General features: G+C 41.3%; 1 protein-coding gene and 1 pseudogene across 1 annotated transcript in view; one reads left to right on the forward strand and one right to left on the reverse strand.

Annotated features, from left to right (window-relative positions):
• LOC102852420 overlaps window positions 1-23619 on the reverse strand; it is a 28079-nt pseudogene extending 4460 nt beyond the window's left edge.
• EEFSEC (eukaryotic elongation factor, selenocysteine-tRNA-specific) overlaps window positions 23618-27120 on the forward strand; it is a 384789-nt gene continuing 381286 nt past the window's right edge. The window contains exon 1 of the mRNA XM_006895177.1: window positions 23618-23927. Coding sequence (XP_006895239.1) covers window positions 23618-23927 — 310 coding nt within the window. The remainder of the gene's footprint in view (window positions 23928-27120) is intronic.

Here is a 27120-nt window from a genome sequence, read left to right on the forward strand (position 1 = left end):
TAATTGGGATGGGAGTGTCAGAGACAGTGCGATTGGCACAGGACAGAGTGGAGTTTAGGGCTGTTGTACATAGGGTCACTATGAGTCGCAAGCGACTCGACGGCACATAACAACAACGACAACAACTATATTGGTTTGTTCACAAGGTTTTGTATACATTGTGCTTCACACTATTTTTCATTCATATTGTTTCATAAAATTATTCCCATGCATTATGCTTTATAAACTCAATCACCATTGGACCTTGCCCATCCTAACCCAATCTTTTCAGATCCCAGCCAGATCTTTCCCATTTCCTTCACCCTCTCCTTCAACTCACCAGACTGCGTGACCCTGTGGTTTTACCCTTACTCATCCTCACTCACCCCTCTGCTTCTACTTTTTCCTCTCTTGGTTCCTCATATCATGTTTTACTAGTTATCCTTCTACTTTTTTTTTTTTAATGGTCTTATGTAGTGTTTGTCCTTATGAGACTGAGTTAGTTCACTCAGCTTAATACTCTCTAGTCTCTCCCAAGTTATGTAGCTTTTTTAAATCGTTGCTCCTGAGTGCTGTGTAGTATTCCATTGTGTGAAAGTACCACAATTTCTCAATTCATTCAGTTGTAGTTGGACATTTGAATTGTTTCCATGATCTTGCGATGGTGAATAACACGGCTGTGAACATTGGTGTACAGATCTCCATTTGTGTCTCAGTTCTAATTTCCACGGGGTGTATTCCTAGTAGTGGAATAGCTGGATGATAGAGTTTCTATGTTTAACTTTTTTAGGAAACGCCAAACTTTCTTCCAGATCTCACCAATAATGTATAAGAATTCCCACTCGCCACATCTTCTCCAACATTTATTTATTGCTTGCTACCCTGCTAAACTTTGCCACTGCTACAGGGGTAAGATGGTTCTCATTGTGGTTTTTATTTGCATTTCTCTTATTTCCAGTGATTTTGAGCATTTCTTCATGTGTCTGTTGGCCATCTGAATGTCTTCCTCTGTGAAAAGTCTTTCCATGTCTTTTGCCCACTTATAATTGGGCTATTAGTCCTTTTCTTCTGGAGGCCTAGGAGTATTCTGTAAACTTTCGCTATGAGACCCTTGTCTGAGATGGTGCCAAATGTTTGTTGCCACATTCTGTCTTCTTTTGATGCTCCCTGGGTCATTCAACATAATGTCCATAGCATCTTCCAATATTGTGACTCAAGGCTTAAATTTGTTTTTTAGTTCTCTCAGCTTGAGAAACGCAGAGTGATTCTTCCTTATTTATTCCAGCTCTCTGCACTTTCCATTACAATGCTTTGCTTTGTTTTCTCGAGCTGTCCTTTGAAATCTTCTGTTCTGCTCTTTTACTTTGGCATCTTTCCCCTTTGTTTTGGCTTCTCAATCCTCTAGTGCACTTTTCAGAGTATCTTTTTTTATATGCATAATTTCCATCTGCATAGCTTCTTTTTAATTTATTTTTTATTAATGATTTTTAATTCAACATATATATTTTTTACAGTATATTCTTTCCATTTGATTTTTTTCCTGTTCATTCATTCATTGTTGAACACTTTTCTCCCTGCCCACCATTTCATTTTTTTCTTTCACCTGTGTCTTTGTAACGGCATTTTCCTCATTTCATGGATAATATCCTTGATGTCATTACACAACTCATCTGGTCTTCCTTCATTGATGTTCTATTCTTCAAACCTATTCTTAAGATTTAAAATTCAAATGGAGAAAGCACCATACAGCCTTCCATAGTGGTTGCACCATTTTACACTCCCACCAACAGTGAATAAGGGTTCCAGTTTCTCCACAACCTCGCCAGCGTTTGATGTTTGCTGTTCTGTTAAATTTTGCTATTCTGACTGGGGTGAGATGATAGCTCATAGTTGTTTTGATTTGCATCTGTCTTAGAGCTAAGGGTTTTGAACATTTCTTCATGTATTTTTTTGCCCTCTGAATGTCTTCTTTGGTGAAGTGTCTGTTCATATCCTGTGCCAATTTTTCAATTGGGCTACTTACTTTTATCTTGTGGAGTGTAAAATGGTTCAACCGCTATGGAAGGCTGTATGGTGCTTTCTCCATTTGAATTTTAAATCTTAAGAATAGGTTTGAAGACTAGAACATCAATGAAATACCATTTGACCCAGCAATTCCACTACTGGGAATATACCCCAAAGAGACCATAACTGCCACCCAAGCAGATATATGCACACCCATATTTATTGCAGCTTTGTTCGCAATAGCAAAGAGCTAGAAACAACCCAAGTGCCCATCAACAAATGAATGGATAGAGAAGCTGTGGTATATTCTCACAATGGAATACTATGCTGTATTGAAAAACAAGGAAGTCATGAAATAGTATGCAAAATGTATGATCCTGGAGGACATTATGCTGAGTGAAATATCTCAGTCACAAAAGGACAAATACTGCATGGTGCCACTGTTGTAAAACGGGACTGACATCAGGGGTGAGGGAAGACAGAAAAGGAGGGGAGGAATGATGTGTATTGCATTGAAACAGATGAGGGAGAGAACTGTTTAAAAGGGATATATGAATGAGTATTCTTGTCATTAGAATTCCAGAGTGAAGGCTGCATAGTGGAATGGACTTAGGGGGAGGAATTACATAACAATGAAAGGGTTTTTCTTATTCTTTTCAAGAAGAGTGAATTTGGGGGGATGGGCAGGGAGAAAAGTATAACAATGGATGACTGGAAATCCTAAGTGTCTGCAAACTTTCATTTAAATTAATAATAATTTTAAAAATGTTAAAAAATTCAAATGGACTAGATTCAATATCATGTTTTGGTTCTAATGAACTTGTTTAAATTTTATTTGGCTTCATCTTGAACTTTCACACGAATAATTGATGGTCTGATCCACAGTCCTTCTCTGGCCTAGTTTTGACTGCTGATTTTGAGCTTTTCCAATGATTCTTTTTACAGATGTATCAGTCTGATTCCTATGCAGTCCATTAGGTGAGGTCCACATGTGTAAACTCATTATTTGTGTTTCTTTGATGTACTTGAGATGAAAAAAAAATCATTGCAAATACAACATTCTATCACTCTATTTCCAACTTCATTTCTGTCACCAAGCCAACACTTTCCAACAACTATTTCTTCTTCATTGTTTTCACCTCTGGCATTCCAGTATCTTGATTGCGTGTTTGGTCAATTTTGAACTGTAAAATTTGGTAAAAATTTTCAATTTTTTCCTCTTTGGCTCTAGATGTAGGAGCGTATATTTGAAAAATAGTCATATTAACAGGTTTTCCTTTTATCCATGTGGATATTATCTTATCACTCACAACAGTATATTTCAGGATAGAACTTAAAATTGACTTTTTTACTATGAACGCAACACCTTTTTTCTGTTTTTCATTGGTCCCATAACATACCATGTGATTATTTGATTTAAAGTGGCCAAAGCTAGTCCATCTCATCTCACTATTGCCTAGGATGTCAATGTTTATCCCTTCCACTTGATTTTTCACAATTTCTAGTTTTCCAATATTCAAGTTTTATACATTCCATGTTCTAATTATTAAAGGATGTTTGTCTATTTTTCCACTGACTTCTAATTTGAGCTCTACCTCTAATACTGTAACTATTCATGTTCCTCAACTGTTCATGGGGTTTTTAGAAGCCTTTTAATTAAGAAATAGCCAATTCTGCCTTCTAGTCTGTCTTAATCTCGGAGATCTACTAAAACCTGTCCACCATGGCTAACCCTTGTGGCATTTGACACATTGATGACAAAAGTTTCTGTATCTCAGCAACCCACCGGTTATCTCAGTACAATGAACTGACAGTCTACTGCTGTACTAATTAGAACAATAACTAAGAGTAACAAAAGAAGAATCAATGCCTTTGAGCTTTGGTGCAGAAGAAGAATAGTGAAAGTATCATGGATTTCCAAAAGAACACACAGGTCTGTCCTGAAGAGGGTGAAACCAGACTGCTCCTCGGAGGATTTTGAAGCTACATTTCACACATTTTGGGCACATGGCCAGGGACTAGACTAGTCTTTGGAGAAGGACATGCTTGGATGGGGAGATAGCACAGGAGAGGAAGAGCCCAGATGAGATGGATTGACACAGTGACTGGGGTGATGGGGGTAGAGGGTAGGTGTATCAGAAACAGAGTGACTGGCCCAGAATAGGCCAGGCTCAGAGCTATAGGCTCTCTATGAGTGGCAGCCAACTTGATTGCAACAACAATAATATTATAACTTTTTCTATTATACTTTGACAGTTTTGCGTTATCTTACATGGCAATCACTGAAAAAACCTACTTCATTATTGTTATGAATTATGTTTATACACTGCTCCCAGTCAGTCTTCCTACACTGTGAAGATTATCCTAGGGTTTCTCTTGCTTATGTTCACAACTCTCATTGAAGCCTAGCATGAGAATGCATTTACTGTGTTAGTTCAGTCAGTAGTTGATATCAACTCTTCATTGTTGTAGTCTTTCTGGCTATAAAAAGTTGGTAACTCTAAGTATAGATTTAAAACAAACAAACCCATTCCCTACAAAAAAAAATCTCCCACTCCCTTCACATCTATTCCTACTCATGGTGACCCTTCCGTCAGGTGTCCAAGGCTATAAATAGTTAGGGAAGTCAACTTTCTAGATTTTCCTCCACAGAGCACCTGGTGGATCCAAACCATTGACCTTTCCATTGGCAGTTCACAAAGAATGAATATGTAAATTGATAACATACCATGTGATTGATACATGTAAATGAATACAAAACTAAATTTTGTGAGCTGTTTTGAAAAAAAAAAACACCAGACAAGGGAGCTAGCAGAGATTTATTTGCATCTCCCTATTTGGCCATATGAAGGACTGAGTCTTTCTTACTTTAAACTCTGGCTCAGCTCTGGGTGTCTGCGTCAGAGAAGAGCTGCATGGACAATCTATCTGAAGGGCAGAGTCCTAATAACTTGTGAGCTCTGAAACAGCGCTGTTTAGCTGGGTGAAGAGAATGTTGTTTGGGTGACTTGAGGTGAGGACAGGTACATGGCGTAGTGAGGACCAGTCCATTTCCAGGTGCTCACTATGTAGTTAACAGTGACAATGGTATTTTCTCACTGTGTCCCTAGTTTCATGACTGCACCATCCTTAGCATGTTGTATTGCCTCTCATAATGGAAAGATTCCTGGGTCACCTCCAATTAATCACTTCCACATCTTGGGCAGGAGAAATGAGCAAAAAGGAAGGACAGTGGACTTCATTCTGAAGACCATGGCCAGCAGAGCCTGTTCCTTCTCAAAGGCTTTCTAACAACCTCAGCTAGTGATGTCCACTTAAGTGCCACACTTCAGAATTTGAGTTCATGACCCCCACTAGTTGTGAAAGAGACTGGGGTTAGAGAGATACTTTACATGCATACGTCTCCCAAAACTATATTGGAGTCTGTTAGAAAGAAAAAGGAAGAATGGACAGTGAGTAGGCAACTAGCAGAGTTGATACATTGACCTCCATGCTTCCACTGGACCTGGTTCTGGTCTTCCCAACTCCTTCACTGCCCCGCTATGTGTGGCTCATTTTTGAGTTTATTTTGTTTTTAAAATTTTGTTTGTTTTGTTTTATTTTAATTTTATTTTATTTTTAAAATTTCTTTTTTCTTTTACATAGGTTTGCATACTAAATTTGTATACATTGTGTTTCATTCATAAACATTGTGCTTCATACATTCCTTCACTCATATATTTCATACAATCATTCCCATACAATGTGTTTTATAAAATTAATCACTATTAATCCACTGTTATCCCGTCTTTTCAGGTCTGTCCTGGATTTTTCCTAATTCTTTCACCTCGTCCTTCCCCGTGGCTCATTTTAAAAAGATTAGTGTTTTTGGTGGCTTAGTGGCAAGAAGCTGCAACTACAGTCTCAGAGGTGCATGGTTCAGATCCACCAGATGCTCTGCTGGAGAAGGAGGAACAATCTCCTTCTGTACCAGTCAGATCTGATTTGACGGTACACACAAAATATAATGAAATAAAATAAATTAAAAAAAAAGAGATTAGTGTTTTCTGGTATTTTGTCTTTAACTCACTTCTCTAATTCTAAGCCCCACTGCACTCCTACTCCCGTTATCTACATAATTGAATCTCAAATATACAACCTCAACCAAGCCCCAACTCTTGAGCTACAGGCACAAGCACAACTATTTTTACTGGTGCTTACAGTGAGTAGGAGAGACAGTATTCTATATCCTGAGGACACAACAGTATGCAACAGGACTCATAGTTTACATTCCAGTGATAAGAGGAAAGTAATAAGAGAGTTTTGATGGCCTAGTGGCAAGAAGCTGTGCTGCAATCCTGCTTCCAAGCTTGTTTTAATAGGGAAGCTCCACCAAACACTGTCCACCATAGGTAACCATTATCGCATTTGGCACATCAGTGTCAAAGTGTTTAGCATCACAGCAACTACAATTTAACTCTGTACAGCAATGCACAGACCAGTGCTATACCACTTAGAAGAATGTTTGACAGAAAAACAATTTGAACCAGGCCTGAGGACTACAGATTAAAATCACCCACTTTGGGATTGGTAGCATAACTTTCTGTTCACGAGGCCAAATTAGCTCTCTCTATGTTGACAGCACATAACAACATTAAAAAAATAAAATTAAAAATTAAATAAATTAATTAAAAATTAAAAAAGAGAAAAGTAATGCACACCCATGTTCATTGTGGCTTTGTTCATAGTAGCAAAGAGTTGGAAATAACCTAAGTGCCCATTAACAAACAAATGAATAGACAAGCTCTGGTATATTCACACAATGGAATACTATGCTGCAGTGAAAAACAAAGAACTCTTGAAATATTATTAAAAATGGATGACCCTGGAGGACATTATGCTGAGTGAAATATCTCAGTCACAAAAGGACAAATACTGCATAATGCCACTGTTGTAAACAGGACTAACATCGGGGTTGAGGGAAGACTGAGAAAGAGGGAATAAATAATGTATCCTGCATTGAAAATGATGAGAAAGAGAACTGTTTAAAATGGATATGTGATTAGGTATTATTGTCATGACAGGAGTCCAGAACAAAGGCTGCATAGTGGAGTGCACTTGGGGGAAGGGATTGTATAACAATGAAAGAATTTTTCTTTTACTTTTCAAAGAGAAGAGCAAATTGAGGGGAGGGGTGGGTAGGGAGAAAAATGCAATAATGAATGAATGGGATAAAAATGTATCGATGATTTAATGAAAAACCCATATGCTTTGTAAACGTTCACTCAAATAATAATGAAAAAGACTTTAAAAAACAGAGAGAGAGAAAAGTAATAAACATGTAAGAGATTAATAACTTTGAGCTGTGGTGTTGGAGAACAGTACTGAATATTTCATAGACTGTCAAAAGAACAAAACATATGTCTTACAGAAGGTGCAGCCAGAGTGTTCCTTAAAAGAAAAGATGAGAAAGCTTCATCTCACATACTTTGTTTGCTAGGTGAGGCTATTCCTTGGAGGGGAACATCACACTTGGAAAAGGATAGGGTTGGTGAAAGAGAGGAAGACGCTCAATCAGATGGATTGACACAATGATTGCAGCAATGGGCTTAAGTGAGTTGTGTCAGAGATGGTAAGAATGGCACAAGATAGAACAGTGTTCAGATCTGTTGTTTATAGGGTCTCTGTGAGTCTGCACCTAACAACAACAACAAGAGTGCTATAATCTTAGACAGAGATAAAACTGCTTTTCACTTTGCCTGTCTCATACGGAGTGATGTATGAAAACCCGAGTTAAGCAGTACTATGTTCCCATTTCATTTTCAGGAGAATTTGGAAATGCCAGGACCTGTGGCCCAGTTAGCAGTTCAATCTACTTGTCCTTGTTTCTCCTGTCATCAATAATAATCACCCCTTACTTCCTTCAGATCTTTCTTCCCAGGTAAAATCTTCCCTGCCACCTTATTACCCAAGCTAGTATCCCTGATCCCCATCCTGCCTTAATTTTCCCCATGGTCTGGCAAGACATTATACACACATTATTGTAGTTGTTGTTGACTGTAAGGTCAGAACCCACCCATAGTTGACCCTCCAGTGGGTTAATTGCACAGAGGAGATTGCCCATCCTTCTCATGGAGCAGCTGGTGGCCTCGAACTACATGCTTTTGGGATTACAGAACAGCTTCTTGTCACAAGGCCACCAGCACTCCCAATATATACATTATATCTATATAGACATCATATATATATCAACATCATGTATATATAGACATCATGTATATATAGACATATATAGACATCATATACATAGACAGACATATGTGTGTGTTTGTGTATATATATCCTGTATATATAGTTGATGTTAGGTGCTGTTGAGTAGGACCTGTAGCAATCCTATGAACAAAATATCTGAATCCTGTTCTATCCTGCACCATTCATACACTTCCTGACACACAAGAGCTCACTGCAGCAGTCACCATGTTAATCTACCTAGTTGAGGGTCTTCTTTTCTTTCACTGACCCTCCACCCTTCCTAACATCATAGCCTTCTACAAGGATTAGCCCCTTTTAGCAACATGCCAAAAGGATGTGAGGAGAAGCCTCATCATTCTTGCCTCCAAAGAGCTCTCTGGCTGCACCCTCGTGAAGATATATCTGTTTGTCCATGGGATGTTCAGTGCTCTTCTCCAACACCACAGCTTAAAGGCATCAATTCTTTTCTGTCATCCTTATTCACTGTCCAGCTCTCAGATGCACAGCAAGTAATTGGAAAGAGCATGCCTGAATCAGACACACTTTAGTCCTCAAACTGACATCGTTACTCCCCAATAATTAGGAGAGGTCTCTAACTGCAGATTTTCCCAGTGAAATGTGTCTCCTATTTTCTGACTGCTGGTACCAAGGGTGTTATTTGTGGATCCAAGCAAGATGAAGTTGTTGAAAGTTTCACTCTCCTCCCTATCCATCATAACGCTGCCTATAGGTCCAGTGGTAAGAATTTTTGTCTTCTTGACATTGAGATGCAAACCATGCTGAAGGCTAAATTACTTGATCTTCTGCAACAATTGCTTACGTCTTGCTCACTTTCAACAGACAACAGTTATATATTAGATATATTATTTATATATAAATGTAAATATATATAAATAGAAATAGAAACAGAAACAGAAATAGAAATAGAAAGTCACTGAATCAATCCCTCATTGAGGGTCTTCCTCTCTTGTGCTGTCCCTCCACCCTCCTAAGCATGATGTCCTTCTCCAAGGACTGGTCCTTCCTTGCAACATGTCCAAAGTATGTCAGATGAAGCTTCAGAATCCTTGCCTCCAAGGAGCAGCCTGATTTCACCCTCTCCAGGATGAACCTGTTTGTTCTTTTAGCTGTCTATGGTATATTCCACACTCTACTCCAACACCACAGCTCAAAGGCATCAACTCTCCTTCTATTATCAACTACATAGTTCAAAATTGGGAAAGGTGTACACCAGGGATGTGTCCTATTTCCATATGTGGTAAAGCAGACATGAATCCCCTACCTAATTCCAAATTAGAAGATCCTAAGTTGGAAGCTGTTGAAAAAACCCAATTCTGAGACGTTATGCTAAGTTAGTCTGGTAATTTGTTATGGATTGATTGTACAATTAAACAGTAGTATCAGAATAAACATATTATTACAGAGAGAGAGAGAGACTCCTACTCCTTTCTAATCTCATTATCAATGAGAGAATAAATGTCAGTGTCTGGACTTTTGAAAATCGTTGTAAGTGAATCTCCAGACACCAGATCTTGTCAGAGAAAGAAAACTCAAATATTTGAGACAAGAAGTCACAGGACATGAAGTGGGGTAAGAGGACCAAAAAACCCCAAATGAATAACAAGAATAAAATATAAAACAATCAAGCAAATACATTTAAAAAAAAAACAACCAAAAAACACCAAACAACTATGGGATACAAACAAATAAGAAGGAAGGAAAAAAAAAAGGAAGAGACTGTTTAGGGAGGTGGACTGGGCCCTTGACTGGTGCTCTTTCACTGCTCTCTGGTCACAGACAAAAATCTTGGAAAATCTAGAAGAACAAGACAGTCCACCTCTTATAGGTCTCACTGTATTTATTTCTGTGTTTTCTGATTTTTTATAAGACAAGTGATAATAATTTTTCAAATGTAAGAATTGCCTTTAGTTATAGATAAAAGCAGCTGTACATAAAGATTTCATATGATCCAGCTATTCCACGGCTAGAACCATACCCCAAGGACAATAGAACCAAGACAAAATGAAGATTTGCACACATGTTCGTAGCAGTGTTATTCACAATTGCAAGAACATGAAAACAGCCCAAATGTTCATCAACAAACAACTGGATTGAGAAACTGTGGTACATTCATACAATGGAATACTATGCAGCACTTAGGAGCAACGATTTTGAAAAATTCTATATGAGTCAACTAACTCATATGAACAAAAACTGTTTAAGACTATTATTTTAAAAACCGAAGGGTAATAAATAGGATGTGTATGGATAACCAAAGAGAAAAGGGAGGGGACAAAGGAGTTGAAGGGATGTAGGGAAGGAGTGGGGAAATCCTGGAGTCGCTGAGTTTGGTGGATGGAGGAAGGAGGCAAAAGAACCTCAACAAGTATATGAATGAAACAGAGTATAGACAAGTAATTATATGCAAATCAACAAAAAGTTTAAAAGGATAAAAGTAAACCAAGTTAATGAACAGTATTGTCATCAGTGGTATCTGAACATTTCATAAATTTTGAAGATAGTTCTTAAATCAATAATATTGGAGAAACCTGAAAGAAAATAAGGACAGGGACCAGAAGACGCTGCACCCCAAGAAAGGTTGGAAGTCCATCATTACATGATACTCAGATTCAAATCCAGATTTTATTCTTTAAGTACAGTGAGGTTCTGGGCAGTTACCTCAGCAACAACGCGCACTTACAGGGTCTATGCAATAAGCAAATGTGGTTTTTATAAGAGACTTTGGCACTGAACATGGCATAGAAAATAGTATCAGAGCTTTGGAATATAATGATAAAGATTTTTTCCCTTAAACAAGTATGTCTTCTTTTTCTCCATTTTTTTAAAATAAAATTTTGATTTTATACTGGTTTACTTACAAAGTTTGCATACATTGTTTTTCACACTGAATCTTTCCCATTACCTTTACCCACCACTCTGTCTATCCATAAGGACAAATATTATATAAGACCATTATTGTAGAAATAGAAAGATAACTAGTAAAATGTGCATGAGGATTCAAGAGGGCGAGGGCAGGAGCAGAGGGGTGAGGATTGGGGGGTAATCATAGGGATGCACAATTTGATGGGGAGCTGGAGGGGAGGGTAAACAAAGACGTCTTGGAGAAAGTGTAACCAGGGTGCTCCTTAGAGGCAAGGATGGTGAAAATTTATCTCACATAATTTGGGCATGTCTGTAAAAAAAGATCTCCTGCTTGGAAAGGTAGAGGGTCAGCAAAAGAGAGAAAGATCCTCAACCAGATGGATTGATACAATAATTGTAATGATGGGCTCAAGTGTATCAGAGATGAGGCTGGCACAGGACAGGGCAGGCTTCAGATGCGTTGTTCATAGGGTTGCTCGGAGTGATACTTGACAGTACATAACAACAATAATATCTATGTAACAGCAATAAAATATTTATATTCTGAATGTGTCCAGGCCTGTATGTGAATTTTATTATGCTTTTAAAATGAAAACCTTGCCCTGGGCAGTCACAGGAACTTCTTAGGAGTCTAGATACTGGCAGACAGGCTGAAGATAGGGGTTAGATTAGCAGAGAGAAATGTGCCTCCTATTCCAGCATCCTCTGGGGGACCGTTTCAGCAGGCATGTCCCACTGTCACAGGGATGCCTGGTAATTTCTACCAATTCTCTGCCTTGGGCTCCTGTAGGCTCCATTGGGGATGTGGGTGGAGTGTGCGGTGCAACAGAGGTCAGAGCTCAGGGTGGTGAAAGAAGACGACATGCATTAAGGTAGATTCCAGTGCAAGTCTTAGCTTTGAAATTGTGCTGCACCACAAGCTAAAAGACCTCAGGTTTCTGGTAACTCGAGTCCAACAGTAGTTTTGAGGGAGAAAAACGGGCAAGCAATCTCCTCCGACTGAGAATGGACAGCCTGAGAAATCCTGTGGAGGGTTGCAGAATCAACTCAATGACACCGAATGAGTGAGTACAGCTATGATTTGAAGCCATGTGCGAGTTCTTCTTGCTCAGACATCAGCTTTCCTTACCTACTGTGCCCCGAAGTGACCTGCTCATCAAGCTCAGCTGGTGGCCTGGGTGCCATTTTCCTCTGTGTTTAGCAAAGGAGCATAACTAAAGAAGGAATACAGTAAACACCATCAGGGGCAAGGTAGAGACCCTCCGAGAAAAGAAAAATTTCCATTTCATTCCTGAAAGAATCTTTTAAAGCTAAAACTCAAATCAAAGAGCAAAGTGTAATAACTTCCTTTGGGCAAATTCATAATTAATCCTGGATTAATTGGTCTTAATGAAGTTGAATTAATTGCTAGCTGTTTGTAAAGAACTTTGAGCTATCTTAGCATAAAATGACACACATTAAAGCAACAGAAAGAAACTAGCATTAAGAACAAATCCAAAATAATCACAGTCCTGCAGGCTGTTTGCTGTCAACAATTTTCCCCAGGACTGAGCCTAGCCTGTGGGACCGTGTGCAATCTGAGAAGTCAGCCACAGAGTCGAGAAGGTCTTTGTTGGCTAGAGGGCTGGGGTTGTTGATGTCAGGGACTGTCAAGTCCGAACCAATTCGTAGCTGATTCTCCAGTGGCTTTTCAGACTCAGTAAAGTGCATGGGGATTGATCGCCTTTCTTTGTCCCGCAGAGCAGTTGGTGGATTCAAATGGTGCACCTTTGGGTTAGCAGGGCAACTCCTCTCTACTTGGCCACCAGAGCTCAGAGGTCTGGCGTAAGCTCGCTCAGAAGATAGCTATCTAGTGTTTGTGTGTGCCAGAATAGCAGAGGTATGCAACCTGGAACTTGTTTTCAATGAGAGCATAGCTTGACAGACAGTGCTAAAGCAAGTGCAATCAGTGTGGCAAAGTTCACAGGTTGTGAGGTGACCTTTATTTTGTATGTGGCAACATACAAACTTTATTTCCACAGTTCCCACACTCCCAGGCCTTGAGTTCTAGGCTCCTGACTCCTGTGTTGGAATTCTGACCCACACCTGGCCAGAGCAGCACATTTCTCTGCTTGGTTCAGGGCATGTGGTTTTATCAGGTCTAGTGAGACTGGATGATAGCATCTGGGAGAGTTCCTCTGAGGTAGGTTTGGTCCTGCTGTGATTTTGTCACTGTGAGGGGAGGACCCATCTTGGAGTAGAGGAGGACCAGCGGCAGAGCAAGAACCTGGGGCTTTTGCAAAATTCCCTCTACTTTTCAGTTAGATTTAATATTTGACTTAGCACTCAGGTGGTACTCCTATCAAGCTTTGTTCTAAGTGTTGTGCGAACACCAAGTCCTGTCATCCTCACAGAGAGGCGATTTCCTCTTGTCAAGTTGATGCTGACTCATAATCATCCTGTGGGACAGAGCAGAACTGCCCACAGGGTTTCCAAGGCTCTTTACATCTTTACCAAAGTGGACTGACTCATCTCTCTCCTGCAGGGTGACGGCTATGTTTCAAATACTGACCTTTCGGTTATAGTTATTGTATGCTGTTGAGCCAGAACTGATTCGTGGTGGACCCCCCAATGGGGTTTCAGAGGCAGTTAATGGCACAGGAGGAGATTGCCTATCCTTCTCCCATGGAGCAACCGGTGAATTTGAACCTTAGTTCTTGCAAGTGCAGCTTCTTATCACTACACTACACAACACTACACCACCAGAGCTTCCTGACCTTTTGGTTAGTAGCTGAATTCTCTAACAATGGACCACCAAGATTCCCTAACATAGAGGTGGCTATTGTTAGGTGACATCCAGTATGAACTGCTGACCTGAACCCTGCCCCATCCTGTGTTACCCTCATCATCTCAGACACACTGGAACCCATTGCTACAGTTGTCATGTCAATCCATCTCATAAGGGTATTTCTTTCCTTCACTGATCCTCTATCTTTCCTCATATGATGTCCCTTTTCAAGGAATAGCCTTGCCTAGCTATTTATCCAAAGTATGAAAGATGAAGCTTGGCCATCTTTGCTTCCAAGGAGTACTCTGGTTGCATTTTTTAAAAACTGTATCTGTTTGTTCTTTTGGCAGTCTATGAGATGGATAGGCAGGAATTTTTTCCAGCACCACAGCTCGAAGATGTCAATTTTTTTTTCTATCACCCTTTCTTAAAGTTATGCTACCAAGCCGAAGGTGGGTGATTTTAATCTGCGGCTCTCAGGCTGAGTTCAAATTGTTTTCCTGTGAAACATTCTTCTAGGTGGTATAGCACTGGTCTGTGCGTTGCTGTACAGAGATAACTCGTGGTTGCTGTGATGCTGAACACTGTAACAGTGATGTGCCAATCGTGGTAATGGGTACCCATGGCGGACAATGTTGGCTGGAGCTTCCCGACTAAAACAAGCCTGGAAGCAGGAGCGACATCCACTTCTGAAATGGCTTGCCTCTGGAAACTCTATGTACGAACAGTGCTCAGGCCTTTCATTCATAGGGTCGCTATGAGTAGTCTATGACTCGACGGCACCTAACAACAACAACGACAATATCACCCTTTCTTAGAAATGCATCTGTTTTAGAAATGAGGAAACAGAGGCACAAAGAGACTGTATAACTTGCCTGGAGCTATGCAGGTCTCCAGCAGTGAAGCCAGGACACAAATATAAGCAATCTCCAACTCCAGAAAATGATACTGTGGGCCAGTATGTTCCCCTTTGCTGATATCAGTATGAGTTTCTGTTATTTGCAGGGGGTGCGGGGGGGAGTGAAGTGAACAATGTAGGGTGAAACACAGGATTGCCAATCCAGCTCCTAGAAGTCAGTGGAAATTTCCAGAGGCTGTGTCAGCTGAGGAGGCAGTCCACAGGTTGGTGTGGGGTGAATTAGCACTGTGCGTCTCCAGGGTGGCCTCATAGAGAAGTGGGGCCGACTGCGCTATGGTGAGGTGGGGATGAGGGTAAAGAGTCCATTCTTAATCTATAGGTGGCAGGTCCCAATAATTTATGTCTAATAAATTCAGACCACATACTTTGGGGATTGCAGTCGTGCTTTGGGGATTGCTGTGCAGCTTCTTGTCAGTAGGCCATCAGAGCTCCCAAATGATAAATATATTAATAATAATTTATGTCTCTTTCATGTTCTTATTGGTACTTTTGGACATTGTCTTTGTATGTCATCAAATTGGAATAGAGTCGACTTCTTATTGGTGTAAGGAATTGTGCTGTCAAGCCAAAGGTAGGTGGTTTGAATCCAGTGGCTGCTCCATGGGAGAAAGATGGGCAGTCTTTTTCCATGTGATTCACCACCTCTGAAAACCACTGGAGGGTCAGTTATGGGTCAGTTCTGGCTCTACAGCACACAGCAATAACAAATTGCATAGGAGGAGATTGCCCATCTTTCTAACTGTGTGCCTTTGGATTAGCAGCACAAGCCCTTACCCACTAGGCAACCAGGGCTCTCTTTTAGGGCACTATCTCCAGTTTAAAAATGATTTAAAAATATTTCTTTTTTTTTTAATAGATACACTTTCACATGATTTAAAATTCGAACAATACAGAGACATGTAGAGTAATAATGTCTTCCATCTTCCCTCCAGTCAACCATTCCGTGTGTGTGTGTGTGTGTGTGTGTGTGTGTACCGTCAAATCAGATCTGACTGGTACAGGAGGAGATTGCTCCTCCTTCTCCGGCAGAGCATCTGGTGGATTCGAACCGTGTACCTCTGGGATTGCAGTGCAGCTTCTTGACACTAGGCCACCAGAGCTCCCCAACCATTCCCTTCTTTGGAAAGAATATTTATCAAACACTACTTACAGAAACTGCTTCCATGTGGGACACAGTGGCACCCAAAGTTTAAATAAAGGGAAGGGAGAACTCTAAGCCATCACTACAACCGACATGATGAAGGTCCTATTTTCTGAGAGAGTCTCTTGGCCTCACCCCTGAGCAGCCAATCAGAGCTTTTGATACTTTTGTCAAAACCATATTTTCAGATGAGATTGAGAGTGTTTAGGGTGGTATGGCCGTAGGAAAAAAAACATACTTTTAAAGATCTTTTCAAGTAATCTTACCAGGCAGCTTCTTAGCAGCTTTCCACTACTTGTACTCTGCCCAGCTTGTTGCTGCCTCTCGGCCTGCTGTTTCCTCTGCCTGTATGTTATTTCCTTAGTTATTCGTGGTTCTTTGCATGACTGGCCTTTGTTTTTGTCAGCTCAAATGCCCCAATGTCTTTCTCCCCTCTACCAGTTACTCTCAGCCATGTTGCTCTATTTCTTCTACACTACTTAGTCATCACCTGTCATGTTCACTATAGTATTTCTGGCATTAGTGGTACTTGACACATAGCAGGTACTCAATCAGTACTTGTTGAAAGATGGAGCAAATGAAAGAATGAATGTCACGCACACCCATGTTTATCGCAGCTCTGTTCACAATATCAAGGAGTTGGAAACAACCCAGGTGCCCATCAACAAACGAATGGATAGAGAAGCTGTGGTATATTCACACAATGGAATACTACGCTGCATTGAAAAACAAGGAACTCATGCAATATTATTCAAAATGGGTGAGCCTGGAGGACATTCTGCTGAGTGAAATATCTCAGATGCAAAAGGACAAATATTGCATGGTGCCACTGTTGTAAAATGGGACTGATATGAGGGTTGGGGTAAGACTGAGAAAAACTGGATAAATTGTGTATACTGCACTGAAACAGATGAGGGAGTGAATAATTTAAAAGCGATGTATGATAGGGTATTAAGGTTATCACAGGAGTCCACAATTAAGGTTGCATAGTGGAATGTACTTGGGGCGGTGGGAGGGGTGCGGGGGGATTGTGTACCAGGGAGGGAGTCTTTCTTTTACTTTTGAAAGAGAGGAGAGAACTGAGGGGCGGGGGGAGAGGGCTAGGCGGGTAGAGAAGTGCAGCAATGAATGAATGGAAATCCAAATTCTCTGTAAATGGTCACTAAAATTATTAAAAAAAAGTTGAGAGAAAAAAAAAAAAAGAATGAATGTCAAAAGTAGACACCTGAGGAGCATTCCAGATTCTTGATTCTCTCTTACTCACAAAATCACATAGTCACCAAGTCAGGTCAGTTGGTCATCTTTCCAACCACAAGTGTGCAATCCCTTAATGCAGCTGCTGGGGCCTAGTAGGTCTCAGGTTTTTGAAAATATAAATCAGAAGATATACAGGATTCCATAGGTCCCCCTCCATACAGTGTGGGCAACCCCACACAATCAAACCAGGACTGGGAACCTGTTCACTCACAGAGGACTCTCTGCTCTGCTGAGAATTTGCATTTCCACCCCAGATACATGGAATCAGAATCTTCATGTGAAAAGGATTCCTAAGAATCATTTGGGGATCTATAACACTCACCTAGGGAGCCTGTTAAAATGTAGGTTCTCATGTATACATCTAGCATTAAAAAGGGAGGTCTGGTGAATTTAGTGGGTAAGAAGATGTGTTATCAACAGGAAGATAGGTAGCGTAGGGCTGCAATCCTCAAAGGCACGCGGTTTGAACCCACCAGATGCTCCTTTGGAGAAGGAGAGGTCATCTCCTCCCGTGTCAATTGGATCTGATTAATTCATACACCAGCAGCTCCATGAGCAATCTCCTACCACGTGATTTATAGCTTCTGAAATTCCATTGGAGGGTCACCTGTCAGTCTGTTCTTCCTTCTCTAGTAATGATTTCTGAGAGAAGGGTGGAAATGCAGATTCTCAGCCAGGTCAAACTGGAATGGACTTGTTAAAAGTCTGACTCAAACATATTACTATTTCTGCAACAAAATAGGTAGCTGTCACAATAAGTGACAGGCATATAATCTGCCTTCTTTTCAGGTCAGGTCATGTGCTGCCAAAGAATTAGAAAAACCTTACTCTTTAGAGAGGTTTTTAGATTCTGGAAATATGGATAAGGTATTGTGGAACTTTTAAAATTTGTTTAAAAAATTATTTCATTTCCCCCCTCAGTATTTTATTATGAAGAATTTCATAACTTCAGTAAAATTAAAAGACATTTACACAGAATATTCAATTATCTATCACCCTTGGAGGAGTTGGAGTTCTGGTGGCCTCACTGTAAGGTGTTATGCTGCAAACTCTTAGCAACTGGTGGTTTGAATCCACACGCTGTTTCACAGGACAAAAATAGGCAACTTCCTTTAATGCAATTTACAGCCTCTGAAAACAAGAGGGTGACTTATGAATCAGTTCTGACTCCACTGCACATAACAACAACTACCACCACCTTAGCCAATAGCTCTGGTGGTGTAGTCTGTAAGGAGTTACACCAATAAGCCAAAAGCAGAATATCTCTAGCAGTCCGGACCCACCAGTAGCTCTGAGAGCTAAAGATGGGCAATCTCCTCCTGTGTGATTCCCAACCTTGGAAAACCACTGAAGGACCTTTAATATGGGTTAAATAATCATCTCAACATCAAAAAAGCAAAACCCCTCATCCCTGGATGGAAAGACAACATAATGATAGATGGAGAAAGAATTGAAATTGTCAACCATTTCATCTTTCTTGGATCCACAATCAACAGCCTTGATATCAATCAGGAGATCAGAAAAGATATTGCATTGGACAAGTTCATTACCAGGGACCGTTCCAAATTACTAAGGAGCAATGATGTCAGTTTGAGGACTAAGGTGTGCCTGATTCAGTCAATGGTCTTCTCAATCACTTGCTATGCATCTGAGAGCCGGACAGTGAATAAGAACAATAGAAGAAGAATTTACACCTTTCAAAAAACCAAAAAGAACTGTCTTGGAAAAAGTGCAACCAGAGTACTTCTTGGAGGCAAGGATGGTGAAACATTATCTCACATTTTAGGGATGTTGCTAGGAGATGGCATTCCTTGGAGGACATCATGCTTGGAAGTGTGAAGAGTCAGTGCAGGAGAGGAAGACCCTGGATGAGATGAATTGACACAATGACTATTGCAATGGGGCCAAGTGTATCAGAGACAATGGGGTTGGTTCAGGATAGGGCAGGATTTAGAACTATTGTTCATAGGGTTGCTATGAGTCATAGTTGACTTGACAGCACATAACAACAATAGACATATATACATATGTGTGTTGTTGTTGAGTTGAAGATGACGTAGCTATACACAAAAGTTCTGAATCCTGTTCACTCTGTACTATGTTCATACTTCGTGACACACAAGAGCCCATTGCAGCAGTCACTGTGTCAGTCCACCTGGTTGAGGGTTTTTCTCTCCTTTACTGACCTTCCACCATTTCCAGCATGTCCCTCTCCAAGGAATAGCCCCCTCCTAATAACATGCCCAAAGTATGTGAGGCAAGCCTCATCATTTTTGCCTCCAAAGAGCCTCTTTGCCTCTTGCGTCAAGAGGTCCATATTTGTTACCATACTCAAGAAAGGTGATCCAAATGAATGTGGAAACTATTGAACAATATCATTAATATCACATGCAAGTAAAATACTGCTGAAGATCATTCAAAACTGGCTAGCACCGTACATAGATAAGGAACTGCCAGAAGTTCAAGCAGGATTTATAAGAGACTGTGGTACCAGGGATATCATTGCTGATGTCAGATGAAGGCTATTTGTGTGTGTCCCCTAAACAAGCTGGATCGATATGGTGTCTGCTTTAACAGAATAAAATGTATTGAAGATGATAAAGTTGGTGCAGGATAGGATAGAGTCCAGATCGATTGTTTATAGAGACAGTATGAGTCATACTGGCCTTAATAGCACTCATCAACAACATAGATACATCTAGAAAGAAAACATGTGTATTTAAACATGTATATATTAAACACACATGTATATATTAAACAAATCACATATATTTAGGGAGTTCTGGTGCCTTAGTTGTAAGCAGCTGCACCACTAAAGCAAAAGGATGCTTTTTTAATCCACAAGCAGCTCACAAAGAGAAAATGGCCATTATCCTCCCCCGAGATTTACTGCCTGGGAAAATCTGCTGGAGGGTTAGGTATGAGTCTGCTCCCGCTCCAAGGCACATAATAGCAATAGCAACATATGTGTGTGTGTGTATATGCTGTTGTTGTTGTTAAGTGCCACCGAGTGGTAGACGACTCATAGAGACCCTATGAATGAAAGACCTGAACACTTGTATAACTTTTGTCGTTTCTCCACATTCATAGAGTTTCCAGAGGCAAGGCAATTTGGAAGTGGATGTCACTCCTGCTTCCAAGCTTGTTTTAATCAGGAACCTCCACCAAACACTGTCCACCATGGATAATCATTATTGCCTTTGACACAACAGTGTCACTGTGTTTAGCATTATAGCAACCATGAGTTACCTCTGTACAGCAATGGACAGACCAGTGCTATATCACTTAGAAGAATGTTTGACCAAAAACAAAACCAAATGTGTTTTTAAATAGGAGGCCGAATCACATCATCTCACACCCATTAATGAGTCAACATTCCACCCTAATCCGCATTGTAACCAGCAAACAAGCCTCTGTAGAATCTGGCTGCTGCAGATAACTTCCAAACTGGATTCCAGCCCTATGTTGTTGTTGTTGTTTAATGCCGTCGAGTCGTAGACGACTCATAGCGACCCTGTGAACAAACAGCCTGAGCACTGTTCGTACATAGAGTTTCCGGAGGCAAGCCATTTTGGAAGTGGATGCCGCTCCTGCTTCCAGGCTTGATTTAGTTGGGAAGCTCCAGCCAACACTGTCCACCATGGGTGCCCATTACCACGATTGGCACATCACTGTCCTATACTGCTGACCAAATGCGTTTTTAAATAGGAGGTCGAATTATACACACACACACACAAACACATACATATACATATATACAAAAACAACTCATTGCTGATCTTCCTGTAGGTTTTCAGAGGCTGTAAAGGCCAGGCGAAGAGATTGCCCATGTTTTTGGGGGGCTGGTGGATTTCACTGCTGGAGAACTGCCTGCCTTTTTGTTAGTAGAGCACCATACCAGCGTCTATAACCAGCAGAGGCCCTTTTAAATTTCCTCTCTCTGAAGTACTGCCTGACCAGCTGACAATGTTTTTCTTTTGGTTCTGGGTACTCATGATTTTGGTGGCTGGTCCTTAGTGTTTTGTTATTTACCAAAAGGCCACAAGTATCCAGCGGTTGGAATCCATCTGTAGATGGAGAAGATGGTGAGTCTCCATTCCCTAAAATTTACATGTGGGGAAGCTGTACAGAGGGTCACTATGAGTCTGACTCTATGGCAGTGAATTTTTTGTGAGTTCTTTTGTCCCCATTTTCTAAGTCTTCCCCATGACCAGGTCCTTCACAAGTTTTGGGCAACTCAAAAGCCACCAACCTAAGTGCCCATCAACAAATGAATAGAGAAGCTGTGGTATACTCATACAACGGAATATTACAATGCTTTGAAAAACAAAGAACTAATGAAATATTATACCAAATGGGGGACCTGGGAGGACATTATGCTGAGTGAAATATCTCAGTTACAAAAGGACAAATATTACATAGTGCCACTGTTGTAAAACGGGGCTGACATCGGGGTTGGGGGAGACTGAGAAAGATGGGATAAATAATGTACACTGCATTGAAACAGATGAGGGAGAGAACTGTTTAAAAGGGATATGTGCCGTAGAGTTGCTTGTGATTCTTAGCAACTGTTAGTCTAGGTTAGTGGACTTAAAGAAGAAATCAGAGAGAACGAGAGAAAGCTTAATGCAGCTTTATTAAAAGGGGCGGGGGAAAGCGGAGTTCCTGGGTGAGTTCCTCATCCTGGAGAGGAAGAATGGGAAGTCACATTGTGAATTTACTGGGGAGGATTTTTTTAAAATTTTTTTTACTGGGGAGGACTTTTATAAACAGAGTCTTTAGGGAGGGGCATTCCACTCTGATTTACGAGCCACCTGTTAGCTTAGTCAGACAGGCAAGGCCGTTTTATCTTCAACAAGCAAGGCCATCAGCATTTGAGTTCAGAATTCTTCATTCTTCTCTTTGGCCCTCTTCGCCCAGACTAACAGCAACCCTATGTACAACGGCCCTAAACTCTACTCTGTCCTGTGCCAATCTCACTGTATCTGACACACCTACCCCCTTTACCCCAGTCACTGAATCAATCTACCTCATAGAGGGTATTCCTCTCCTGCATTGTCCCTCCACCCTCCCAAGCATGACATCCTCCTCCAAGGACTGGTCCTCTCTTGCAACATGTCCAAAGTATGTCAGATGAAGGTTCAGAATCCTTGCCTCCAAGGAGCAGTCTGGTTAAACCCTCTCCAGGGTGAATCTGTTCGTTTTCTTAGCAGTCCATGGTATGTTCAATACTCTCCAACAACATAGCTCAAAGACATCAATTCTCCTTCTATCCTCCTTAGTCATTGTTCAGCTCTTTGATGCATATCAAGTGATTGCAGACCATGGCCTATATTAGGCACACCTTAGTCTCCTGAGTGACACCATTGCTCTTCAGTACTTTGGAGAAGTCCCTAATAGCCTACTTTCCCATTGCAATATGTCTTTTAATTTCCTGGCTGCTGGTGCCAAGAGTGTTGACTGCGGAGCCAAGCAAACTAAAGCTGTTAACAATCTTTCAAACTCTTCACCATCCTTCCTGAAGCTGCCAGTTGGCCCATTGGTGAGAATCTTTGTCTTCTTGATATTAAGCTTCAATCCATACTGAAGGCTGCAGTCCCTGACCCTCTACAGCAAGTGCTTCAGGCCCTCCTCAGTTTCAGCAAGCAGGGTTGTGTCATATGCATAACGCAGATTGTTGATGAATCTTCCACCAGTCCTGATGCCACACTTCTCCTCATACAGGAGTCCAGAAGGAAGGCTGCATAGTGGAGTGGACTTGGGGGGAGGGATGGTATAACAATGAAATAATTTTTCTTTTACTTTTCAAAGAGAAGAGCGAACTGTGGGGCAGGGATGGGCAGGGAAAAAAGTGCAAAAATGAATGAACGGAAAACCAAAGTCTCTGTAAACTTTCATTAAAATTAATGATAATAATAATAATGATAATAATCATAAAGAAATAAAAAAAAAGCCACCAAATGTAATGTCTTCGCTCACTCTAGCACCTCTGGTCATCTCCACCTCTGCTTTTATTTTCTTTAGAGGGCTGGAAAATGGTTTGGTTCACTTATTAGTTCATGTGTATATAGTTTACTTTCTCAGTAAACTGTAAGGTCAGAAGCACACTGTCTCCCTAGGGCTGGTGCAAAGGAATCAATGAATAAATAAATGAATGAGTGGATTCCCTCGGTGTCTGGCACCTTGAGGCTTCAGTGGGAGGAGTCAGGTTGGCTGGCAGCCCTGCCATCACTGACCTGGGCAAAGGCCGCCTCGGCAAGCACCCACGGAATGCTCGTTTAGCGCCGGCAGTGCCCTCGGGTGCGCGAAGGCGGAAGCTTCTGGGCCGGAACGGCAGCGCCGGGCTTGCCTGTTGCCGGGGGCCGCTTAGCGGGCCGGACCGCCGCCGCTGCGAGCAGAGGGGGTTGGCGGCCAGACCGGCGTCTCAGAAAGCGGCATGGCCGGGCGGCGGGTGAATGTGAATGTGGGCGTGCTGGGTCACATCGACAGCGGTAAAACGGCGCTGGCGCGGGCTCTAAGCACCACTGCCTCCACCGCCGCCTTCGATAAACAGCCGCAGAGCCGTGAGCGCGGCATCACGCTCGACCTGGGCTTCTCTTGCTTCTGTGTGCCACTGCCCGAGCGTCTGCGGTCGGCGCTGCCCGTGGCGGCGTCCGAGGCCAGGTCCGAGCCCGCGGAGCCTCAGCTGCAGGTCACGCTGGTCGACTGTCCGGGGCACGCCTCCCTCATTAGGACCATCATAGGCGGTGAGCGCGGGCCGGGGCGGGAGCCGGGCTCCATGGAGTTGGGCCAGGGCGATCATAGGTTCCGAACTCGAATGCGCGTCGGTGGGTGAGGCGGGGAGCAGCGCTCCCTTCACCTGTCACTGTGGGCAAATGAGCGCGGGAGACACGCAGACACGCCCTCTGAGGCCCCCGCTGCAGGTGCTGGCTAGGCTGTGGGATTCGAACTCACAGCTGGCTGCCCTGAAAGCCTCTATCGCCCTGTACAAAAGAACAAAAATCTTTAAGGGGGCGGCCGCCAGTAGGATTTTGCTTTTACAAAATATGTTTGTGATACATAAACAGGAACATTGAAAGACTACAAAACTACAAAAAAGGATTTATGTCTCCACTCAATCACCGTCTCCGGTTTCCTGGGCTCAGATTCAGCCATAGTTTACAGTTTTTCATTCCAAAAAAAGTCTATATAAAGACACACTTCTTTATATGTAAAGCATTTTTTTTACGCAATGGTAACACCATATATATTATTTCAACTCAACACAGGCGAGTTTTCCACATCTGTATAGGAGAAGGTCCCATAAAATTCCGTTGACACTTGGACTGAAATCTTAACTAATTTCCCAGTAATGCACATTTATGTTTGTTTTCATTTTGCTAGAAATGCTGCAGTATTTATTCCAGAATAGAAATCTTTAGAGTCTGTGTATATATATATGTCTCTCTGTGTGTATTTGTAGGACATGTTCCCAAAATGAAGTTGGCAGTGCCAGAGACAACTGTGTTTGCTCTCAGGGATGGTACTGCCTAAGTGACCTCAGAAGATGGTGTATCACTTAATTAGTTTTTAATTCTTCAAGTAATACATGGTATTTTCTACTTGGGAAGACACAACACTTCAAATAAAACAAAATGTCCTTAACTACTAGGCATCTTTTCCCAATTCTAGACCCCTGTCCCTCTCCAGAAGGAAACAGCGTTACCCTTGTGTAGAATACTTTCCCAAACCTATATCACTCACTTAACTCACTCATTGGCATTGAGTCAGAACACACTTGTAGCTGACTTCAAACAAGTTTTCAGGAGGCTGTAAAATACATGGGAGATTGTCCATCTTTCTCTCTCTGGAGCCCATGGTGGATTCCAACAGCCAGAGAAGCTCCACGTTTTTAAAAAAAATTTGTTGCTCATTGTGGACCCTCTAGCTGGTTTGCAGAGGCAGTAAATCACAGGGTAGAGGGTTGCCCATCTTCCTAAGGATTAGCTGATAGATTTGAACCATGTGTTTTTGAGTTTGCAGCATAGCTTCTTAACACTAGGCCACCAAGGCTCCCTTTTTTAAAATAGGTAAATAAAGGATACAATAATAAACAAATGGTGCAAAAGGATGCATCACTTAAAGAAGTCTCATCTCAGTACTAACCTAGGACCTAATATGGCCTTGTTTCCAGTTTCTCATGTTTTCGCACCATGATGATTCATCTACAGGCACAGGTGGGTGTGTGCAAATATTGGGCAATTTTATTAGCCTTGTGGCAGACGATCTCATTGGTTTATTGGACATTCAGGGTCTCAGTTCTAGTAATGAGTTTAAGTACTTTCATCTTTGTTATCTCCTACCTGTTCCATGCTAGAAACCATTCTGGATATTGTCCCCATTTTACAGCACAGGAAGTATGTCTCAGGTCACACTGCCTAATCCACTCAGTCATTAGATGAATGAATATTAAAGGTACAGGATTCTTTTTACCTCCTCTTTCAACTGAATTCTATTTGGTCACATTAAAATACATTGTAGAATTTATACTTTGAGCCTTTCTAGGTTGTAGGTAGAAGGGACAGATCAAAGCCAAGACAAATTCTTAGTATTTTCTGTTAAATGATGTCGGTGAGTTGTGAAGTATGTGATTTTGGAGTCATATGGAAGTGCACTTGGCCTGAATTTGTCTCTTACCAGCTCAGTGACCTTTAAGCCTAATTCGGGATCTTCCACACACTGTCAGTTAATAGCTGTTTATTGGTGGCTTTTCTTGCATGTTTGTTACTTGCCACACAAATTCTTCAAAGAGTGTGGCTGTCATTGAATAATTGAGGGAACAAGTCTAGATTTCTTACCCACAGGCATGCAGGTAGTAAGTCCCTTAGCACTTTTCCTTAGGTCACTTAATTAGTTCTCCCACAAGTCTCATTCTATATTTAAAATTTTGGGCAAGCTTCCAATGTTAAAAATGTTCCAATGCCAGTCAGATCCTATATAGTCAGGTTATCGCTCCTCAAAGAGTTTGGCAGGCTTAACTGTAAAATAATGTGGTTTTTTTTAATACTTATTTTATACTTTTATATTTATTTTATCTCCTGAGTGAAGAGGTATTCTTCCTCTTTTTATTGGGTGTTAATTAATTGGCCTGTGCAGATTTGATTGGCAAAACCAGTGCTTCTTATTCCAAGCCCATTGCAGTTCATTCTAGCTCATATCACCTTTCCATTTAGTTTCTGAGGCTGTAAGCCCTTACAGCAAAAGCAGCTAATGCATTTGAACGATTTTAATTTTTTGGTTAGCAATGGGGCACGTTACAAACTACATCACTAGAGCTCCTTATGTCCTTCCATAAATAGATCCGACTCTCAGGGAAATGAACAGAAAAGTTGACTGGTTTTGTTTTGAGGGACAGCATTTCCCAGGTGAGCATCTGACTAGCTTAGGCAGGTTGTGGGGAAGCCGTGAAAGAAACAGCTGTTTGGAATGCAAGATGTCTTGGACTGAGTTTGTAACCTAACCCTCCTGCCACTTTTCTAAATCTCCTTAATGCCTTTAGTTATTTGCATGGTCTGTAAACTGTTTAGGCATCTCTGGCTTTTGAAGTGACTCCAGCAGATTAGACTACAAATCTAGATGCTGCTTCCTATCCTCCCTTCTTGCCCTCTTCCCTCTATTTCAATCTTTGCACAGTTGTAGACTGTATTTGTTGTATAAGACTTTGAAAATATTCATCAGATTGTGTCAGCCCTCTGCATAGAGACTTCCCAATGGTTTCCTGTTGTGTTTATGGTATAACCCAGCCTTCTCATTATAATGGCAAGGCCCAGTACTTCCTGGTCTCAACCCTTCTGTCATGGCCTCATCTGTGGGCTCCCTAAACCTGACCTTAAGTCACACTGGCTCCCTTCTGCTCGTTAAATGTGCCAGGAAAACATTTCCTCCTGGACTTTTTTTTTT

Source organism: Elephantulus edwardii, unplaced genomic scaffold, assembly GCF_000299155.1.
Source record: "Elephantulus edwardii isolate Elephantulus edwardi_28Jun2011 unplaced genomic scaffold, EleEdw1.0 scaffold00161, whole genome shotgun sequence".
Lineage (NCBI taxonomy): Eukaryota > Metazoa > Chordata > Mammalia > Macroscelidea > Macroscelididae > Elephantulus > Elephantulus edwardii.